Source organism: Chaetura pelagica, unplaced genomic scaffold, assembly GCF_000747805.2.
Source record: "Chaetura pelagica isolate M959 unplaced genomic scaffold, ChaPel_1.0 scaffold137, whole genome shotgun sequence".
In the NCBI taxonomy this organism is placed as follows: Eukaryota; Metazoa; Chordata; class Aves; order Apodiformes; family Apodidae; genus Chaetura; species Chaetura pelagica.
The window spans coordinates 1,562,254-1,585,037 of record NW_009953947.1 but is presented as its reverse complement, the minus strand read 5'-3'; the positions used below and the strand labels follow the sequence as shown (position 1 = coordinate 1,585,037).

The window sequence follows — 22,784 nt, the reverse complement described above, 5'->3', positions numbered from 1 at the left end:
TTTCTTTCAGTATTTACCCAATATATAATATAAAAGGTACTAGAATTGATATAAACTATTATTCCATGATAACACCTGTTACATCCAACCCCAGGGAGGAGGGACAGGAGAGTAAAGTCTCATCATAACTCAGTATATGCTCAACCAGAAGTGCCTCACTTCTTCTGACTAGTACTCATGATGAAGATTATGAATGCCTATGGTCTCCTAATGTAACACTGTTACATTGTTTCCCTCTCTGTTAGAGGGAAAGATGCTGACTGTTTTGGAGATGGAAATTTCCTCTAATGGCTAATGGCACTTACCTTTGCAATATATGACAAACAAAAGCAAGTCCAGAAAAGGAAAGAAAAAAAATAAAAATCACTGCATTCTCTTTCTCTTCTGGGAAGAGGACTAGTCAATAAACAGAAGCAGTTCATAATATGAAGCACTTTATAATATATGACTTCAACAATATGCACACAATACTGCAGCATATAGGTTAAATATATTTTTATATAGACCAGATTATACTAGAATAGAGCAAAAGCACGTTTGAAAATGAAGGTCTTATTTAAAGTCACTCAAAATGACCCAAGAATCTAAGAATTTACAGAAGATAGAAAAAAATAAGAAAACACAGCAGAAAGGAAGGATGTTATTAAGTGTTCATAAGTTTTATATTTGCAGTTCAGTGTATCACCTATATTCACCAAACACAGCAATTATAACACCAATAGGCAAACTAAGTAAAAGAAGGACTTATCACTATTCCTTATGTGGGGAGCTACAGCACATAATGATTACATTCTTGCCTGTGGGCACTCACATATAGCATGTGGCTGAGTCACAAACTGAACCTTTTTACCTGTGTTGCTGACAAATGTCTTAAATAAACCATCCTTCCTCCAAGTCTTCTGTTTTAACTGTATTACTGCATTATCCAATGCAATAAGTCTGAGCCACACACACAGTCCTCTCCATTATTTAATAAACTGTTGTTTTTCCAAATGTGAACACTAGGATGGAAACTTCCTCATCCCCATGACATGTTTTTTAATTTTTAAACTATTTCACATTATCACTTCTGATATGTGGCCAGTGTAGGATTCACTTCTGGGCTGTATCCTCCAGCGCTGTAAATCAGTGCAGTGGGATAGAGCAATTCACCTGAGCTACTGTCAATCTGCGGTTAAATCCCAGAGGATATCAATGGCAACCGCTTCAAATTAATAGATTATTTTTTACTTCTATGAATCAGCTTGTCACTGTTTGACTTTTTCCGGGGCTGTTCAATCCCAATGTCTTCTGCTATCACTTCATATTCCCCATCTGGGAAGGAATAATACATACTCTATTTTCAACCACTACTTTTCCAGCTCTTAAAGAAATGGAATTTGCAATTGCTTGGAAGGACATATCAAAAGAGACAGGTCTGACCATGACTGTCAGTACTAAAACTGCTATCCTGTCACATACTGTCCCCAAAGCTTTATTTTTGTGATGACACAAGTTAGAGCTCTCTCTTCTCACCTCCGTGAAGTCTGGAAAGCTGCTTGTCCACATGGCAACTGCAATTTGCTGAGAGCACTAACAAGCACAAGGTGCCGCGTGACTAATTTGTTGTCTGCCTGTAACATCCACAGTCTTAGAGGTGTTTCATGGCCTTTCTCCAGATCTCTGGACTTGGACAGAGGCTTTCAGATACTGCTGACCTGTGTTTAACAACTACCACTTCTTACCATGGCTATTTTTTAGTGTTGTAGGATAACCTCAAAGCATAGTATTCCTAAATAATTTCAGGAATAAGTTTAGAGTATTAAAACAATTAACAGGAGGAGCTGGAGGACACTGTGCAGCAAGAAAACTATAACATCGTTGCTATCATGGAAACCTGGTGGGATGATTTACACAACTGGAATGCTGCAATCAATGGCAACTCTTCCAAAGGGATAGGTGAGGAAGAAGAGGCAGTGGGATGGCCCTCTATATTAGAGAGACATATGAATGCCTAAAAATTAAGGAAAGTGATGACAGGGTTGAGTCCCTATGGATAAGAATCAAGGGAAGGCCAAACAAGGGTGATATAGTGGTTGGAGTCTGCTACAGAGCACCCAACCAGGATGAGGAGGGGGATAAAATATTCTATAAGTAGTCGAGAGAGGTTTCACAATCGCTAACCCTTGTTCTTATGGGGTACTTTAACTTCCCCAGATGTCTGCTGGAAACACAATAAAGCAGTGAGAGAACAGCCCCAGAAGTTCCTGGAGTGCACAGAAGATAACTTCCTAATGCAGCTGATGAGAGAGCCAACCAACAGAGAAGGACTTGTGGGGGGAGTAGCAGTTGGAGGAGGTCTAAGGCATAGTGACCATGAACTTAGAGTTTCCAATTCTTGGAATGTTAAAGACAGGGGTGAGTAAAACTGCCACCTTGTACTTCCAGAGAGCAGACTTTGATCTTTTCAGGAGATGATTGACAAAGTCCCTTGGAAGACTGTCATAAAGGGCAAAGGAGTCCAGGAAAGCTGGACATACTTCAAGAAGGAAGTCTTAAAGGCCCAAGAACCAGCTGTTCCCAAATGCTGAAAGATAAGCCATTGGGGAAGAAGCCTGGCTGGGCTGAATAGAAAGATTTGGCTGCATGTCAGGAAGAAAAGGAGCAATCAGGACCAGGCAGCACAGGTTTATGAAAGGGAAGTCCTGCTTTATGAACCTGATCTCTTTCTATGACAAGAAGACCTGCTTGGTTGATGAGGGAAAGGCTGAGGATGTTGTCTACCTGGACTTCCATAAGGCCTTTGACACTGTTTCCCACAGCATTCTGATAAATAAAGTGACTGCTCATGGCTTGGATGGGCCATGGGTAAAACACTGGCTGGATGGTGAATTGTGGTGGTGAATGGAGTTAAATCCAGCTGGTGGCTGGTCACAAGTGAGGTTACTCACGGCTCAGTACTGAGACTACTTCTTTTTAACATCTTTGTCAATGATTTTGATGAGGAGATAGAATGCACCCTCAGTAAGTTTGCAGACAACACCAAGTTGGGAGGGAGAGTTGATCTGCCTGAGGATATGGAGGCTCTACAGAGAGACTTGGATAGACTAGATCAATGGGCTGAGATAAACTTCATGAGCTTCAACAAAGCCACATGCCAGATCGGGCATTTTGGTCACAACAACCTCATGCAACGCTTCAGGCTTGGGGAAGCGTGCCTCAAAAGCTGCCCAGCAGAAAAGGATCTGGGGCTGCTGGTTGACAGCCAGATGAACATGAGGGAGCAGTGTGCCCAGGAAAGGCAGTGTGCACAAGAAGGCCAACATCATGGCCAGCAGGACCAGGGAGGTGATCCTGCCCCTGTACTCGGCACTGGTGAGGCTGCACCCCAAGCACTGTGTTCATTTCTGGGCCCCTCATTGTAAGAAGGACATTGAGGTGCTGGAGCATGTTGAGAAGAGTGGGAGCAAACTAGGGAAGGGTCTAGAGAACAAGTCATACGAGGAGTGGCTGAGAGAACAAGGGATGTTTAGTCTGAGGAAAAGGACGCTGAGGGGAGACCTCATCACCCTCTACAACTACCTGAAAGGATGTTGTAAAGAAGAAGGAGCTAGTCTCTTTTCAGAAGCAACTGGTGACAGAACAAGGGGGAGTGGCCTCAAGCTGCACCAGGGGCGGTTTAGACTAGACATTTGGAAGAACTTTTTCACTGAAAGGGTTGTCAGACATCAGAACATTCTGCCCAGGGAGGTAGTCGATTCACCATCCCTGGTTATGTTTAAAAGTTGCCTAGATGTGGCGCTTGGGAATATGGCTTAGTGCTGGACTTGGCAGAGTGGGCTTAATGGTTGGACTCTAGGATCTTAAAGGTCCTTTTCAATCAAAGTGATTCTATGAAACTATGCTAAAAGCCCATGCAACAGAAAAAGAACATGCATGAGATTGAGTTCAGAAAACATGGATGACGTTTGAGACCTGTGAACCTTTATTTGCCCCAAAACTGCATTTTTTCTTTTTTTCTTTTCCTTTGAGCTGCTCAGCATATTTCTCATCTGTATTATTTTTAGTTTCCCAACACCTGAATTCTACTCCTCCTGCTTCCATTAAAACAAGACCTGTGCCTTGAAAGAAGTCCACTGCTCAGTCCTCCATCTAAAGATTGCATATTTTCTTTTATATTACTTGCAATGCTGTATTTTTTAAAAAGTTTGTTTCTTGACCTTGTGTGTTGAAAGCTTTATTGCTTTTCTAATGCAATTTCAAATTAACAGAACTTTTTCTTTATTTTCTTGTTTATGTATCAGTTTCATTACTGCTGTCACATGGCTCTGGGGACAGAGCTAGTTAACTGCTGCATCTCGACTGCTGCAAATACAATTGCACGTTCTGCCCTGGGATATATGTGTGTAATTCCTGTTGACAATGCAGTGAAAATCAATTTCATATGGCACTGAGAACTGCAGCCACGTGTGGAAGGCAGCATTTGACTCTTAGGGCTAAACAGTCATTTCTAATTTGGTAAAAAGTGCCGCTGCATTATTAAAAATAGAGAAAAGCAAGGATCACAAAACCAACCAATTCAACCCATCCACAGGATCCACAGTTTCTGAGGGCAGAATTGATCCATTACCCTCATGTCACGCTTTTCTGGCCCACCCATGCCTTGGTGCATACCCTTGTATAATGCACAATTTAAATTCTTATGCAATAAATACTAGATTACCTGTTTTAATGACATTTGACTCACCCTGATTCAAAACAAGTACGGATTTTGTTCTCAGCTTCCTAGTTTCACAGAGAATATTCACTTAAATTGACATAATTAAAGGATGTCTTAATCTGACCCAAAAGGTTGAGAAACCAGTGGTCATGCCCTCTCCACAGCTAGGACCAGTGCAGCCCATGAACAAAAAGCAAGGAACAGTAAAAACATCAGGTCAAGGACTCCTTTATGAAGGTTCTTCAGCTTTCACTGGCAATTATACCTCTATAACTGAGGAAAGATTGTAGGTGTCTTTTTAAAGGGAAAAGGTTGCCATCTATTTTTCAGAATTTTTTTCCCCCCTCTTTATGTGATGACCTTGTCATTGGAAATAAAGAGTACGTTGAATGCAGTTGGCTTTCTCTCTTTCTTCTGCACAAGAATTTGACCAACCTGAGTGTTGCTTTTGCTATATTGGAATCCACTGCAAGATTTGCAATAAGTACATTAATAACTTGTACTCATTAAGTGAACTTGTAGGTATAATCAGTTAACTGTTACTGCTGCATACTAAATAAACCTCCCTACTAGTCGTAAAGTACACTGTTTGGATGGGTAACCATTACTCTCAGCCTATGGACAGAACTTTAAAAAAAAAAACCAAAAAACCCCAAACAAACCCAAAACACACAAAAAAAGTCCTGCACAAAGCAGGCTTGAAGTGTAAGCTCAGTATTAAGAAATTAGTTCGGTTACATGAAAAAAAGAAAACAGTTAAGAACCTTTTCTCTTGTAAATATGATTGCAGGAAACAGAACAAGCTTGCCCTGAGAAAGATTTTCCTCGATTCTGATTGAGGGGAAATCTGGATTGCAATCTATGCAATGGTGTCCTTTTAATTTACCTGATTATGGAAAATACTTTAGCTAAGTACCTATTACCCAGTCTGCATTTGTTAATTCTTTATTTTAAAATACCCATATTTCAAGAGGGCTACTTTCATAGGATCTCCAAGAAATTTCACAGAAAATATACTACTCATGCACTGTGGGTTTTTCCTACAACTACTATTGAAGAGCCTTCCACCCTATCCAAGAACAAGCCTGCTTACCTAGCAGTTCAGCAGCTGTCTCATCCAGCACTATACTATTTTTGAAAATCTGGTTTGTTCTTAGAGCAGCTCAATATGTACTAGAATAATGATCTAAGAATCTAACCACATAAATTGACACAGAAGATGGGTAAGTCACAGCAGAAAGGAAAGGCAATATTAAGTGTTTATAGGTTCTAAATTGTGGTCTTTGTGGTTGCAGTGCTATTTTTTGGAAGATAAATTTCCTTCTATGAGCACTATATTCCACTTGACAAACAAGAACACTTTATTTTTGCCTTCATTAAAAACAAAAGCAAAAGCTACTCCTCATGTCCATACTGCCAACAGACTGTACCTGTTACACATGTGCAGTAGTTGCAATATTGTTGCACTTCCTTTCTTTTTAATCTGGATCTTTGTCAGTAACAAGCCTGTGCTGGGGCTGTAATAAGTATATTCAAATGCTAATGACCCCGCAGGCATCTTAAGTGGGATTTAATCTCAAAACATCTTTGCAATTGCATTCACATCTCAGCTGGGATGTTTGTCAGCACCTTCAGACAAACCTAACTAACAAATCTCACATAAATGTACTGGGTTTTATTTTCTGCATACAGGTAATAATTTTTTATGTTTTTCTCTACCTTCCTTTTTAAGCAGGGATGAATGAAACTCCTGAAATAAAGACTTTATAATTGTTTATCTCCAGCTTCCAAAAGAATAGGGAAATGCTTGAGTGTCTTTTTTTGGTGGAGCTTTTCGAAGCTCCATTCTTTAATGTAATGAAGGAAAAAAAGTACAGTAGCATTCAAAACAACACAGCTTTCAGAGAGCATTCACTCATTACCATATAAACAGCACAGTCACTTACTCAGTTTACCTTCTTCAAGCCTGCAAGGTCAGAGGTGCACCCTTTTTTTTACAAAATCAGAAGCTCTCCTTTTTTTGTCTACTAAGCAACTATCATATGAGGGAAGAATACTGGAACTTGAGTTCATTTTAAACTATATATTCTCCATGAGCCAAGTAGATCTGCTCTGAAAGGCATGGTCCTTACAGTCAGTCTCAACTTATGTTATTCTGCTTAATTCCATGACTACTGCAGAACTGGGTGAATCATGTCAATAGCTACCAAAATTATTTTAGAGGTTTCATAATATTTCAGAATATTTCAGATACAGGTACCATGAACTTATGCAACAACAAAAGAACATGTATGCAAGCATGAACAATATGAACTTTCATTGCCATGTTTGCTGCACCCAAACAACAAAATTTCCTAGCTTCCTCCATTGCCCTATTGCATTCTAAGCCCTCAGTATTATTATGCAAAATATTATTATTATGTAAAGTATTATATTGTTATATATGGGGCAGATAAAACTCTCTCTGTTGAACATCAATGTAACCAGCTCAGAAAACTGCATCTTTCTTTATATTTGTGCTTTTTAAAACAACATAAGAAAAAATATTATTATTCTAGAACCACAGTGTATGAAAACTTCAACTCTGACAAGATCATGCCACTTCAGAAATTAATTCAGCATTAGGCAGCTCAGATTTTCAGTAAGAACACCGAAAACATGAAACAAAACCACAAATCTAATCACAAGAAGATTGCTTCATCTACAGTTTACCTCTTCATGCCTTGCAAATGGCTTCAACAGCATTAATTCAGGTATTTTTTGCCACTAAGAAAACAGATTGGTTCATCTCCACCCTACTCACATGGCACTGTGCGGAGGTAGAGATTGTCTCTTATGATCTGCTGGAGCTCATGGTCCACCGAACCTTTCTGGAACCGTAAATTGAGGTAGTGACGAAGGTCCTTATCAACAATGCCTCCTGTCAAGAAAAAGACAAATGAAAGCATGATTTTAAAATATATTGCTTTGATGGAAGCAGTGAATTACTCAGAAAGTCTCAGTGGCTCATTTTCCTTCATGTTTCTTTCACAATGGATGACACAAGCAGAGAGCTTTCTTGTTAAGGCATGTCGTTGGTATAAATATTACTGAGAATCGATAACTGTAAAGTAGTAGGGTTATAGACAAAGGTGCCAACTTTCTTCTCCACAAAATGGAACATACTGTTATTATGCAACTATCTAAATATGTATCTAAACAATACATTATTAGGTATTGTATTCCCCATGACTGTGTACCAATTTCCCATCTATTACATAAAAAAATGTTGGTTCAAAATGTCTCTGTAATTTCGGTGTTTTCAGTCCAAATGTAACCAGAATAAAATGCAGCTGTACTTCATGATCATATGATATAATATTTTGTGTTATTTATTTCTAATAGCATTTACATCTGAAAAAGATACTATAGAAAATGAGGGCACATGTTTTATTTCCACCACTGAGAAGAATCATTAGTAACAAAACATATCAGCATAATGCTGTACACATAAGGAAAAAAAACCCAAACAACCTGTATTTGTCACTTATAACTATAATAAGGATAAAACAACACAAATAATTGTTTAGCCACTGACTGGTGTATCATTTTCCACTATCACAGGAATACCTGTAAATCTAATCTGACAGGATTAATAAACATTTCCTGACTGTTCCTCCCATTTCTTTTAACCTGGAGTATGTATCATGTTCATAATTATGGAAAAAATCCCTATAAATAACTGCATTTCTTTCTTCTCTGAAATTCTGACATAAGAAAAATACAGAAAACCATTACTGCACTGAATTCTGACATATATTCCTAAAATGAAAAATTGCAAGATAGATTCCTAACTTGTTGCTTTACACATTCAACTTTAAATAATTTTTTTCAAATGGTATTTGCTGTTGAACCCTCCACCAAAAGTCTTATTGACTTGGACTATATGAATATTTTCCTGTAAAAAGTAACAAATAACATCCGTATTTAATTATTTGAAAGTCACTGCAGAGCACAACTGGCTATAAATTCAAATATATTTCTCCTTACAGCTTTTCCTATATATCTTCCAATTACAAGTCCATAATCTTATTATTGCTGCTCTTTGCCAATGATTTAAAAACCTTTTGTTCAAGGTTTATAAAAAGCTTAGAGATAACTTATGTCACCTTTACCCAAATGCAAAAAAACCCACCAGAGTTTTATAATCTAAAGAAGGGAAGAAGTAGAAGAAGAAAAAAGCTTCAGTTCGTAACAGACACAAAGAAATACCTGCATGCCCAGTTCCCAAGTGCTGAGAACTTCCATACAGATCTCTGCTCTTTCAGGATCCCAGCTGAGCCTCCCAGTATACTATAATACCACTAACCCTGCTTCTAGCAAGGAGCTCTGTTTGCAGACCAGATCGTAATTACTTCCGCTAATTTCTGATGAGATTTCAGAGGAGAGGAGGGCTAGAGGAAGCTACAGAGAGACCGTCCACTCCTGACTGGAGTCAGTTGTCTTTTCTGATCGGCTGCAGAGAGTAAAGGTCCTGCAGCACTTGCTCTTCTCACTCTAATATACCAAACATGCCCAGTGATGCAGATGCTTTCTGGCAGCCTGAGAAAATGCCAGCTCGAATACAACAGCTGTAGTCTGCCCACTGACATAAACCTGAATCCTTCAACTTACAACATAAGTAAGTTTAGGAACCTACACAAGTTTCTGACCCTCAAGGTGCATTTTTTATTTACAGCCTTTTGCTTCAAGCACAGCCATTTACTTCACCATATGTTAACAAATGCATAAAGGCCTGTTAAGTACTTCATAAAGTCACCTGATATTTTTGGCAAACTGCATATTCCAAACCGGAGTATAAAAAAATATATTTCCAATAGGATATATCTACAGCCTTGCATTTGTTACATATAGATTCAAAAGCAGAAGTCTGTAACAGAAACAAAACCTGTACATGGTGCAGAGGAAAAAAACTTGCCAGCTTCCATGCACAAGGGAAACTATTTTTTTTTTTCTTCATATCTGAGTATATACTGTGACATTAGCAAAGTCTATTTTAAAGAGCAGTCAGATGAACTATAGACAGCACAAATGCAATTGGCAAGTATTCTTCTTTGAAACTGAGGCTGTTTTCCGACCTAACTGAAATTCTGTGGGCATAAGCTACCTTTATTTTGAATCTGGAATAACAGTGAATTTTACATCCTGGGAAATGTAAAAAAAATTAATAAATTCAAGAGTCTGAAAGGCAGATGTAATATTTTATATCATCCTTCCAAATGACATTCTTTTGCTTTTCTCCCCTAAAAAGCTTTGTTGTTTTACCTAATGCCTGTCAAAAGCACACTTGACTGCAGATGTACTTTTCACATACTTAAAATACCTGAACTTTTGAGCAGTCTGATCCTTTTAAAGTATAAGCAGAACAAAATCTTGAGTATGCTAGTATGGGGCCATAAAACTTTTGCAAGAAAAATAGTGATTCAGAAGTATGGAAACCAACCTTGATTTAGCAGCATGAGTTAGATCTTGTGTCACAGACTATATAAATCAAGAATAACGAGTAATAATACTAGGACTATGTCCTCCAAAGGGCTGAAATAAAAGACATAAAATATTGTCAGTTGGTTCCCTTTGAAGGAAAAAAGGAACTTGGTGACATTATCTGTAAGTTCATAGACAAAGAAGCAATGAGAGATAAACTTTTTACAGAAAGTAATAATACTGCAGTATTTAGTGGTCCCATCCCACCCAGTTAGACAAGTGACTGGGTGTCTATAAAATTCAACTTTCCTCTTTTCTTTTTTGTAATACATTGAAAGCCATCGAGAGGTTGAAAAATTATTGACATGAATCTAACTCCTTGGTTTTCTATTATTCCCAGCCAACCCACAGAGGACGATCCTGGAAAGATGCTCAGGGATGGCTGATGCCTCTGGCACTATACCACCAGCTCTGCTACAGCTGCACAGCAACTCACCAGGAGGAGCTCAGGGAGAAGGAGCTCCCAAAAGCCACATCTCACTGTGTATGACAACAAAAGGAAGAACTGTTGTGTGTCAGAGGTATTATACAGCACAAGCTTTAGAAACACAACCCAGAAACCATAATTTAAAATGTTCTTTGGCCACTGCCATGGGAGGAGGCTGACAACTGTGCGACAGAGCATGCACAGGCTTGCAGTCATACAAGGCTTTGTTTTTTTAAATTTTTTCCTGGCTTGAGGCCTAGACTCTGTTTCAGTTTCATTTCACTCCAATGAATCCCATTGCTTTGCTAGCTGGGAAATACTGAACATGAATTAAATACTTCCAGTAACATTCTCTTGTATTATGTATGTCTGGTTTAGGTACAGCTACCAATCATGATAGCAAATTCACAACCATGACTGAATTTGATTCCAGAGTTTATAAAATTAGGTACACTGGATGAGCTAAAAAATATTCTGTTTGCATGTTATAATTTAATAAGCAAAGTATATCTTTTTACAGTGTTTCAATGTATTTCTGTCAAGCTTCCTTCCCTTTATAAAATGTAGTATCAAAGTCCATTCAGAAAAGAAATACATTAAACAACACACATACAAAAGGGTATTAGATAGTTTGCAGCTCATTGAAAGATTCAAAACTGAAGAAGGTAATTACCATTCCCAAGATAATGACAGGGAGAAAGGTTTCTCATTTTCTCTAACTATTGTAACTCTGTTTTTGTAACTTCCTATTTGGTAACCCACTGATGCTGCAGCTGGAGTCTACTCTTGAAATCTGTTTTTCAATGAAGAACTACTTGTAAACAAAAACATCCCTATTGTTCCCACAATGTTAGCTCTAAATAATTTCTTTCTTACCCATAACATAATTTTTATGGTTTTAAGTCCTCAGCAAATATTTTTTATTATTCACACCTTAGTATTTTCTTATTTTGTATCATAGCCTTTCAGTAAACTGACTTCCCAAAATCTCATGTGGTAAATTATTTGTTTTCTAACAGTATGATCAACTGCATCTCAGCTAAGAACAATTTACCATAGGAATTTTACTTGCTGGGATTAAAATTTAAAGGATTTCAGTTTCCCTGGGTTCTGTATGTACTCCTGGTTACAAATATCTGAGTAAACAAGACTCTAACATCTAGAATTGCATCTGAATATAACCTGTGCCTCAGCAAAATAAAGGAAATACCTTAGGATCTGCACCCTCTGAAAGAAGATGTTTAGTATAAACGACCTCTTCTCATCTACTGCCCTACTTGCATCAAGGCATGTCTCCCCTTTTTTTCAACAAGCTTCCACTTCAGACTTGAGTGTCAGTTCAAATATTTACTCAAGTGCTACTTGGAACTTTATATAAATACTATGAATACTATGGTACACCTCCACGGACATCTGACAAGTTTCTTCTAGACCTCTTCAGTAGAAGACATCTGACTTGGTGCATAGTAGACTAACTTATCTTTCATCATTCACAGATGATCTAACTGACCTTTCAATCAGTAGCCTACATAATGGTCTGACATCTTTAAAACAGGTATCAGGAATATCTGATAGATTAGTTCTCTACTAATGAGATAAAAATATCTTTTGCCCATGAAAGTGGCTGCAAGATTATTTTATTATTATTATTATTATTATTAATTTTTTGTGTGTTACTCTCTCTGGGATGTAACTAGAAAATCATAGCCATCATAAATAAAAAGTTGTGAACAGGGTTTAATTGCTAATTTATGAATATTTTTTAATGGTCCAGCAAGAATTCAGAATATTTAAAACAGGTATCAGGAATATCTGATAGATTAGTTCTCTACTAATGAGATAAAAATATCTTTTGCCCATGAAAGTGGCTGCAAGATTATTTTATTATTATTATTATTATTATTATTAATTTTTTGTGTGTTACTCTCTCTGGGATGTAACTAGAAAATCATAGCCATCATAAATAAAAAGTTGTGAACAGGGTTTAATTGCTAATTTATGAATATTTTTTAATGGTCCAGCAAGAATTCAGAATATTTGAAATCATTGTATACAACACCTCTCAGTCACTCCCATCACTTCAGTAACACCATGCCCACTTACCTATAAACATATCTGGGATTTTTTCATTCTGGCATACACACCTAACCTGAAGTGACCTGTGATTCCCTTCTTCCAGTCCTGTTCTCCAGACCCACACAGCTCTAGGTTGGTGTGTCCGCAAAAATCAGCCTTGCAAGCTTGAGCAGCAGTGACTGGCACTGCTCAGCTGTGAGTGAGCCTATGTCAGCCAGGGCTCCAGAACACTCAGGCCAATGCACACTATTTACTATGAGCTCCCTAAAGTAGCTGAAAAGCTTTTAAACATAAAAAAAATACTAACTGCCACATCCCCTCTTCCCTCAAAGTTTCTTTCTCCAGATGGTCCTCTCAGGAGAAGATCACTAGACTTTTTTTTTATTCCACAGGGCTATTGATATTTCATTGTAATAAACTTCAAGAAAATATCCTTAACCCTAATTAAAGAGGCACTAATTAAAGAGGCACTGATGATTACCATTACTTATATTAATTGCTAATGTTCATAGTACAAACAATACTTTATAAACAAATTAATTATGTCTTGTCTTAGTACTTGATTAATAAAGATGTCATGCATTTAATATTTCTGAACCAGTATGAGGTTATTTGCTTTAGTAGTTCCTTTAACTGGCAAGAGTAACCAAAAAAAAAATCACTTTTAGGAGAGAATATGAAAATTCCAAGTAATATTAAAACACTTAGCTGGGTTCTATAAGGATTTGTTATTAAAATACAGCCTGCAGCTAAGCCTATTATTTAAGGGAAATTGTTCTCAACAAACCTATCTAGTGCTCAGAGAAGTATAAAGATGAATGCTGGCATTTCACCAATCATCATATATTTGGCACATTAAGTCCTGGAGCTCATTTCAGAATTCCAGAAAAAACAGTTTAACAGTAGTCTGAAAACAATTCAACAAAACTTTAGTAAATTATAAGAAGCATGTATTACATTCCAGTAATAAGCTGAAGATTACGTTTTATTTTTAAAGCCCTCCTATCCCTAGATTAAAATCTGTGTGTCTTCTTTTAATTTCTGCCTGCCTTCCACCACTTACCCTCAGCCAAGTCCACCATCAGACTTATCTGCAAAGTTTCAAACCATCAGGGTTGAACTATCATCACTGGGCAATATGTGGTAAGATAAAATGTGACAGAGAACCAAGAGGGACTTATTGATAGAAAATTAGACTCCTTTGGAAGAAAATCAATTTCTTTCATACTTGGGACAACTAAAAAAAATTATATTTCATGATCCTTTACTGGAGATCTAAACAAATTTCAAGAGTAAAGGCCTTGGAAAAATGTACATCTTGTGGTTCTTAAATGTGTCATTTGTGATTTAGCTTGTTGATGGGGAAACAGCTTTCTCTTTAATATCCTATTTTGTAGACTTTTCTTTTTGTGCATGGATTATATAACTAATCTTTTTGCTTATTGATCTTTCATATTGTATGTCAGATACATGATCATATGTCATATATATGTATATTTTATTTATCATACATTTACACTTCAATTCTTAGATAAATCCTTTAATTTCTCCCTTGTAGCATTTTAAATTAAATGTTTTAAAATACAGAAATGTAGGGCTTATAGGGTAAATTGCATAGGGATGGTACTATATATTGACTACAGACTGTATTAAAAAACCCAACAAAATGTAGGCAAACAATGAATAATTTTCTGCCCAATGAGCATTCATATATGGATGCATGTCTCTGTACAAATATGTAATCACCTAATCTCTGTTGGTGATGTATTTCACCTGCTTTCCTCAGACCAGGAGACAAGCTGAGTTTTGTATGCTCTTTGATCTTCAGAGTGGAGGAAATTTCCACTTTCTCTGCTGCTGGGAATGGTGGATTCCTCACTGCTTAAGGACAACCTGGGTTCAAATCACCACTGTGCTACACATGCCCTTATGTTACCTTCTACTGGGGAAGCCTGAGTAAAGACTAGATCAACAGGACAACCTGCAGCAGTAGCAAGATGAAACCAGCAATGGATACGTGGAATACTGTGAAAGTAAATCATGCCCCAGATTTATTTATTTATTTTTAATTTTCTGGCTAAACTTAAGCTTCTGTTTGAAATATGAGACTCAATTGTGCACTGTGCCAGAAGCAAAAATGTGGTTTGTAATGACACCGGATGACTGTGTCAGCAGGAGAGTCAGCTGACCCAAACACATGTGCATTTTACACCCTATCTCAGATTACTGAACTTCAGCTCTTACTACAATAGTAGATCTCCAGTCCTCATGGCTACAGAAACAACCTTCCATTTTGAAGCCAGCTGCTGCACCTTCCAGAGCCTGCTGGCAGCATGCAACATTGACTTTGAGATAGGCAAGCCCAAGTTAACCTCAAAAAACTGCCATTTAAGTAGTAGAACTCTTTCATAGCTTTGCTATTTAAAGGTACTTTGTTCTGTTCTCTCCAGTTATTTGACCATCCAGCACAGTTTTTGACTGGTAAATACCATGATTTTAACGGGTTGGTAAAAAAAAATGTTAAGCTGTACTTCATGTAACAGAAGAGGACAGTTATGGGCACTTTGCTTTCAGAATACTTATGTTTTATTTGGTGTTCTAGTTAGTAGTTGCATAAATAAAGTAAAAATACTGCTGTTGCTTCGCTGCAAAGTCTTTCTGGAAACGAACTGCCTTTTACTCTAGTTTTTAAATCCACTGGAAGCTAATTATGAAACAGCTGTTTGTAGGTGCCTCCAGTATATCGTTGATTTGACTGATAACCTACACATAAACATTAATAATTGCTACTGAGATATTTAAAAGACTGTTACTGTTCCTACAAGACTTACTACAAGGGAAATAATTATCTTTATATTTTTTTTGACAAACACAAAATTGTGAGGGATTATACTTAGAAAGTGAGAATGTAAAAAATTACTCTCAGCCTGTGCAGTCACATAAAGCCCAGTAATATCTGCAAGGATAGACTTCTCCTCTTGAAATGTGAACGTATCAACTGCTATCTGGCATTCAGATGCTCCCACTCATAGAATCTCCTTCTATGTGGATCACGACAGAGCTTGAAATTTGTTAAGGCCTATGTTTGTTATGTGACCTAACTCCCAGATACAGTTCCCAAAGAAAATGATAGAAAAGTCCCAACTGACTTCAACAAGAACAGTTGGTAAAGGGAAATAAAATATCTTATTGGTATTCTTCTAAAAGAAAAAACCTCTGAAATTTGCTGGCATATAAAGACGGAAACTCACAGAATAAGCTTAACAGAGATTGCCTTTAGCATACTTAATACATTTGAACAGAACTAATAAGGCTGCTTTTAGTTTCAGAAAAACATTTATATTGTTATGTGGGGTGGATATATTGCCAGGAAGCTGTTTTGAGTTCTAGGAAAATCCACATTAGCCACAAATGTCCAACAGACAAGTTAATGAAATGAAAAAAAAATGGTCATAATCATGGAATGGTTTGAGTTGGAAGGGACCTTTTCTCATCTAGTTTCAACCACATTGCATGAGCAAGGACACCTCCTGCTATACCAGGTTCTCAAAAGATACAACAATTTTATTTTTCAATCAAAGTACAGCAGAAATTTTTTTCCACATATATACTTGGAAAAAATTCTCCCTGTGTGCTGCTTACTGACACACTCTTTAGAAAAAAAACACATTTACAAATTGACTTCTCTGGAAAAGCTCAAATGTAGCGTTAATCTCTGATACATAATAATGGTGATAATGTGAGGCTCATTCATTCAGGCTGGGTACAAATTATGCCTCACTGCGTCACTTTAATTCTCTGTGCTGTAAGGGTGAGTCACCTAACACTGAAACCCTGCAGCCTCTCTTGGGGTCATCTGGTGGAGCAGCAACTTTAATGCCCAGACTCCCTGCAAGAAGGGTATGTTCAGACAGTATTTCTCAGGAATCAACCACACACATCTTACTCATACTCAAAGCCACCTCAGCTCTCCACATACACAGCCTCTACAGTCCTCTCTGTGCTACCCTCCTAAAGCCCTGCACTGAGAACTACATAGACAGTCAGTCTTCAAGATGAATCTTTTACAAGTCTTATTCAAACAAAAGCAGAATTTACAAGAACATATTCAAAATTATCTTACTGTGGACAAGTATCATCCTGTCCTTGCTTTGTAACGGATAAACCCAACTCCTCTTAAAAGTAGACAGCAATTGCTCCTCAACCTTTAATGGAAAAATTACTGTTCTGGTTAATATGAATATTCCTCTGCTAGGGACACAAATGTTCTTTTTCTCTAATACTCTTTTAGTTTTATCTTCTTCATGGAAGACAACTGTGATGGAACTTTGAGGTCTGACAAGTATTTGAATAAAATACGAAAGACTGGATCAGAATTGTGGCATAGTTTTACCAGACTTGAATTATTTTAAATGTATTTTACCTAAATCAGAGATGCACAATTTTAATTACCTGAGATAAAGCCTTACTTTCTTTACTTCTGGAGATAATATTGCCATATTAGTAGGCTGTGAATTGTGTGCTGACATTTTGTAAAAAGCAAAAGATTTATCTGGGTAAAAAAATCCCCAAACCACAAAATTTCTGAGGAAAGCAAGATCACAGTGGCTATCATTGTATGAGTTCTAATAATAGCTACAAAATATTATTTAGGTTCGTATCTGAATCATGGTACCCCAACTTTTTAAAAGTCTGTAGAATCTCAGTCTCAGCCCGTAATGCACCATGAAAAATCACTACCATGATACATTACTTCCTGGCTTTCTAATAGCTTGTTGCATTAATAGCAGCACACAGCTTTGCAGAGTTTATATCCATGAAACCTCAAACGCAAACTCAACTTGCACTAGACAAACAGAACTTGGAAAGCAGAGTTCACAAAATTATTCTTAATCTCTGAGACTGCATTGCATAAATGTTATCAAATGCATATCCTTACCCAACAAACTATTTTCCTTATTCAAGCATTACAGCATTCATATGAAGCCAAAGCAATAGTAAAATGCTGAGAAAAATTTAAATGGGATGTGCTTTACAGCTATTTTTCAGTAATGGGAAATTAAGACAACACAAAACATCCAAATAAGCCTGAGGTCAAGATGTCCTTCAGCTTTATACACAACATAATCCCCAGCACAATTAAGCAACATGATCCTCGCTCTCTCATTTCTGTGTGATGTTCCTTTCAGATTGAAGTCCATATGATTCCATCTTGCAGTTACTACATAAGTGCACCAGGGCTGTGCCCAATAACTAAATTTCAAAAAATTTCTCAGCACATGAAAACAAAATGAAAGTCATCTGGGAAACTGGGCAAATTACACTTTTCCTTCTAAGCCAAGTGTGGGCAAGGGCCTCAGCATTTTGAGGCCACAGGACCCCCACAGATACACTATTTAGTTTTTGTAGGATAGTGTTGAGGTGGTGACACATGCTACACACTAAGAAACCTGCATTTTAGTTGACACAGAAAAGCAGATAAAGTCTGTGGACTGTTTGGGATTCTCTGGAAAAAAAAGTTGCAGTGCAAATTGAATGGGTCCTTATTAGGCTTAAATACAAATAAATCAGTAAATAACTACATTAGCAGTAGACATAGTATTTAGAGTTTTGTATGAACACTGCATTATTAATCTCATTCAAAGTGTAGCAGATGTATTTCAAAGGCTATATACTATTCAGGTTTTAATTTTGTGCTGTCTCGGGAATTGCAGCCTTTAATTATAAAGTGTTTTTTTTTTCCCTGACAGGGGTGGGGCTTGTCATTTTCTGTAAGGCATCCAAGTCAGTAAAATATTCTCTAGATAGCAGGTAAAAAAAAATAATATTCTGATAAAATGTATGTAAAAACTTGGAAATAGTGTACAATTTCACTATAATTATTTTTTTTTTAAATTTACATATAGCTAGAAAAACCTATAAAAAAGTATGTATTTGCTGTTTAAAAGACTGCGTAACTAGCATAAGTAATCCTATTTTATTTCAGGCATAAGTAATCCTATTTTGTTTCTTGAAGACATTTAATACCTCATCATTCTTTGTTTGTGAAGTCTTATAAAACAATTAATAATCTTACAATAATAATTAATAATTGATACTGAGAACTAAAAGTCTAGAATAAAGATGAAATTTTAGTTTGGGAAAGAAAATGAAGGTACAAGTAAGCCAAGGGGTTTGCTTGGTTTTGATGTAAGGTTGAAAAATACTAATTTGTCATTGAAACATCTTTTATCATGACAAACATTAGCTATTGTAGCACAACAGCATGACAGATAGTATCTGTTACCTTAATATCAAACCCATTAAATCTAATTTCTGGCACAATCCATCACACTATGCAAGCATCAAAGATGTGCAGTAAAAATACAATCAAAGCAGTGTAAATTTTGGTAAAAGATTGAGTTATACTTCAGTATGAAAAATTAAAATGCAGTTGTTGAGGCCTCAGTAGCACCATGCAGCACCATGCATTGGGCTTGGTCCAGTGTCTCCAGAACTTTGATATTTTGCTTTATTTATGTGTTAATTAAATTCAGCAACAGTTATAAAACCACTCAGCTACAGGTAGCAGGACATTTCAGATCAGAGGAATGATTGCTCTAGGTCAAGCTCTGGGCTGTTGTGCTTAGCAGTCTATCTCTGAGAAGCAAAAGCAGACTATCTCTGGCAAGGAAAAATCAAAGTGCCATCAGAGCCTGGATGTTTTGGCTGCTGCAATGTGGCAGAGCAGACATCCTCTCTAACTCTGCCTCTGAATCACTTGCACTCAGGGTGCAATTCCTGCAGTCCCTCCAGTTTCCACATACTAAATAAAAATATTTCTACTAGTTTCAGAGCAAAGCAAATAAAGCACATAAAAAAAAGGCAAACAAATAACTAAACACTACATACAACAGAAAGATGTGCAGAAGACCAAGCATATTATTGCTGTGTGCTTAACTGCAGACAGTGCTTTCTATGCAGTGACAATCCACTTCTACATTTGCAGACAGGCACACAGACTGCATGAACTCATGTCTCTGTGTCCGTCAACAGAGCAGATCCCCAACACACAACGACAAGGTAGTTCCAAATTAGCTTGTTCTCAAAAAAGCAACAAAAATACGTTTGATTTTTTTCAATTAAAAAATGAGTCTTTGTAATGTCACTCAATAAGCACTTTCAAATTACTGTGTGTTGCTAAGCCCAGCCAACAGACCAATGTCTTTAGGCAATCAAAAGTACCTTTTTTGTAGTGTGGTATTTTAGCATGAAAGACAGCACTTGGTTTTGGAGCACTAAACCAGCTGCTCAGTGCACGAAGATGCCATTATGTTCTGGGACAGTCTCGGTTAGCTGAGTCCCCTTGTGTTGATTTAATTAGCACTCTAGAAAATGTAAATTACTCACAGAGACACTGTGCATTGTGCAAAATTACATTGTTTAATCTATTTGTGCTTACATAATATGTTTCAACAGAAAAATAAAATGTTCCTGTTCCCAGGAGCTCTGGGCAGGCAGATGGTGGGTACTCCAGCAAGATCATGCACTTTGCCTGCAGACGCGATGCCCTCAGCCTCCAGGGAAGAGGCTGCTACTGCACTTCTGTAATACCCTAGTTTGCTGATCCACAGAACAAAACATAGGACTCCAGCTGGACTAAAATTGCTCACTCTGCATCCCCAGAAGCAGGGAGGTGTCACAACAGGAGACATAAATGAGATGACGGAGTTCTAGATTCACGTTTTACCATTCGGGCACATTGTCCCAATGGCTGTGATCTACTGGACCAAACTCAATTGAGAAGAATGCTTAGTTGTTTCATGCATAATTTATTACATTTTCACAGTTGTTACTACTGTGAAGCCTTCTGGGACAGATATGAGTGGACTTGGGCCTCATATGTAGAACAACGCCAGTATGCAAGTGAGATTGTTCACTCAGCCTACACTCATAAACTCAAATAATGCCTATGCCAGAGTGAGTCTACATTCAGATTCTGGGGTATAAAAGTGTCAGAACAGAGAAAACAGAGGTGTACCCAGGGGGTTATATTTAGTGACTCTGCAAGTCTGTTGCTTTAGGAGGACAGATGAAGAAGGATAGTAACACAGGAAGAAACAAGGACTTTTCCATGCATATTTCATGCCATAAATAAACCACCCCATTCACTGCACTTTAGAAACCAATTTCTTTGTTTCAAGAGTCACTCTAGACTTAAATGTGCTAAGCATTTAATTTGAATGTTGAGGTAAGTTTCTGAAGGCTCCTTGACTGCCAAGATTGTAAGCTAGTTTACATGACAGAAGAACAGAAAGGCAGTATTGGACTTACTCAAAGTTCCTGGAACTTGCATCAATATCTGAAAAGATTATGTGCCTTGGGGATCAGTCTTAATAGGCGGCATGTCCAACCTTTTGACCTTCCATATATTGGCATTTCTGATAAAAGAGTTGGTTTGCTTTGACTTGAAACATGTTGTTGGACATACTAATACAAGAAGAATCCTGCATAAAAAATTGCAGACATTAGCATTAATTAGCTAGTGAGCTAGCCTCAATAATTGAAATATTTGCGATTTCAATTCACAAAAGAGACTCTTGTCTAAAACTGCTTTTTTCTTTTTTTTTTCTTCCCTTTCTTTCATTCTCAACCACTCCCTACTTCTCAGTATCTTTCCTTGTACCTTGAATTCCAGTCTCCTTTCCTTCTACCCATTTTCTTCCCATTATACTCATCTTGCCTTTCCCATCTCTCCTGTTTTTTTGTGGTGCTCTCAATACCTGTTGACTTTCTAGCATAATAGCTGAAGTGGAAGTGGGTGCTGGAGTGAGCATGAGCCATGTCAGTCACACTGAGTCTTCCCCCAGAGGAAAAGATACCTGAAGGGCCAAAGCTCTTCATGTCCCAAACACGCAAGCATATACAAATATTAGATGGGTCTGTATATATCTGCATGTATCTAATACATCTATGTTCTTATACCTATTTCTTGCAATAGTTGTCAGAGATAAGGAAGAAGAACAAGAAAGATCTATATATGTCTATATGAGTAAAGTACAGGCAGACCAGTCTAAAGACTTTCAGACTAGAATATTGAGGGGAAACAATGCTTTTACTTGCAATTAAAGAACTCAATAAATGGAATACCATTTAGAGCCCCCATTAATAAATAAATATTGTGCCCCAGCAAAAACTCCAAAACATTTCAGTAAGTTTCTTAATGTGTAACCTTGGTTGAAGCTTGAAGCAAATAATCAGCAAGACTGGCTGGATGTGTCAAGACAGACTTCAGTTAAAGCTGTGATCTTATTCATGAAGTGAATTCAGAGGTATTCCACAGACCTCTGGTTTTTGGTGTTTCAATTAAACAAATAAGGAGAGACATTTCAAATGTTGAGTAGAGTTGAGTTGAGTAGAGTAGTCATTCCTGTAAAGCAGTCTACAGTTGTCTTTCTAATCAGCAAAAGACCAAAGACAGCAGGAAAAAATTATCTGTGTTTTTGTTCTTAAGGAACACATAAAAGATGTACTATTTCACCAGTTGTTAAGGAAGAACTGGCAGATGCCCTAATTCAGAAAGGGAACAGAGAATGTATGGAGCTCACAGCTTTTTTGGTTGGAGATATTTCAGTAATAAAGGGAATGCTGTACATCAAGGAAAACCAAGAGGAAATATAACCTCTGAGGATACTGTCAGCACTGTAGTATCTCCTAAAAACCACCAACTAATATTTCATGCTTTTGTCAATGGTTAGAGTGGATATATCAATATTAGCAAATAGTGTGGTTCAGTGGCAGCAGACTAGTAGAGCAACTGGTCGAAGACCTAACATCTGGACTGTACATGCTTTATGGGTGATGCTTAGTACTTGTTCTAGTCTAATCCCTTGGGCTTGGTGACCACTCATAGCTGGTTGCTTCTTGGGTTATCCTGATCCAAAATGAACACAGTTCATGCCCTGTGAGACTGATGTGCAAGATGAACTAAAATGCAACAAAGTAGGGACCATCAGGATATTGATTTCAGATCTGAACTGAAACCCTAATGCATATGCACCCAGATTTGTTTTCCTGCTG

At 37.4% G+C, this 22,784-nt stretch overlaps 1 protein-coding gene across 2 annotated transcripts in view; it reads right to left on the bottom strand.

Moving 5' to 3' along the window:
• MAGI2 (membrane associated guanylate kinase, WW and PDZ domain containing 2) overlaps window positions 1–22,784 on the bottom strand; it is a 746,179-nt gene that overhangs the window by 511,932 nt on the left and 211,463 nt on the right. For both annotated transcript variants that reach the window (XM_010001790.1, XM_010001791.1), the window contains exon 2: window positions 7,503–7,619. In XM_010001790.1, the coding sequence (XP_010000092.1) occupies window positions 7,503–7,619 (117 nt within the window). The remainder of the gene's footprint in view (window positions 1–7,502; window positions 7,620–22,784) is intronic.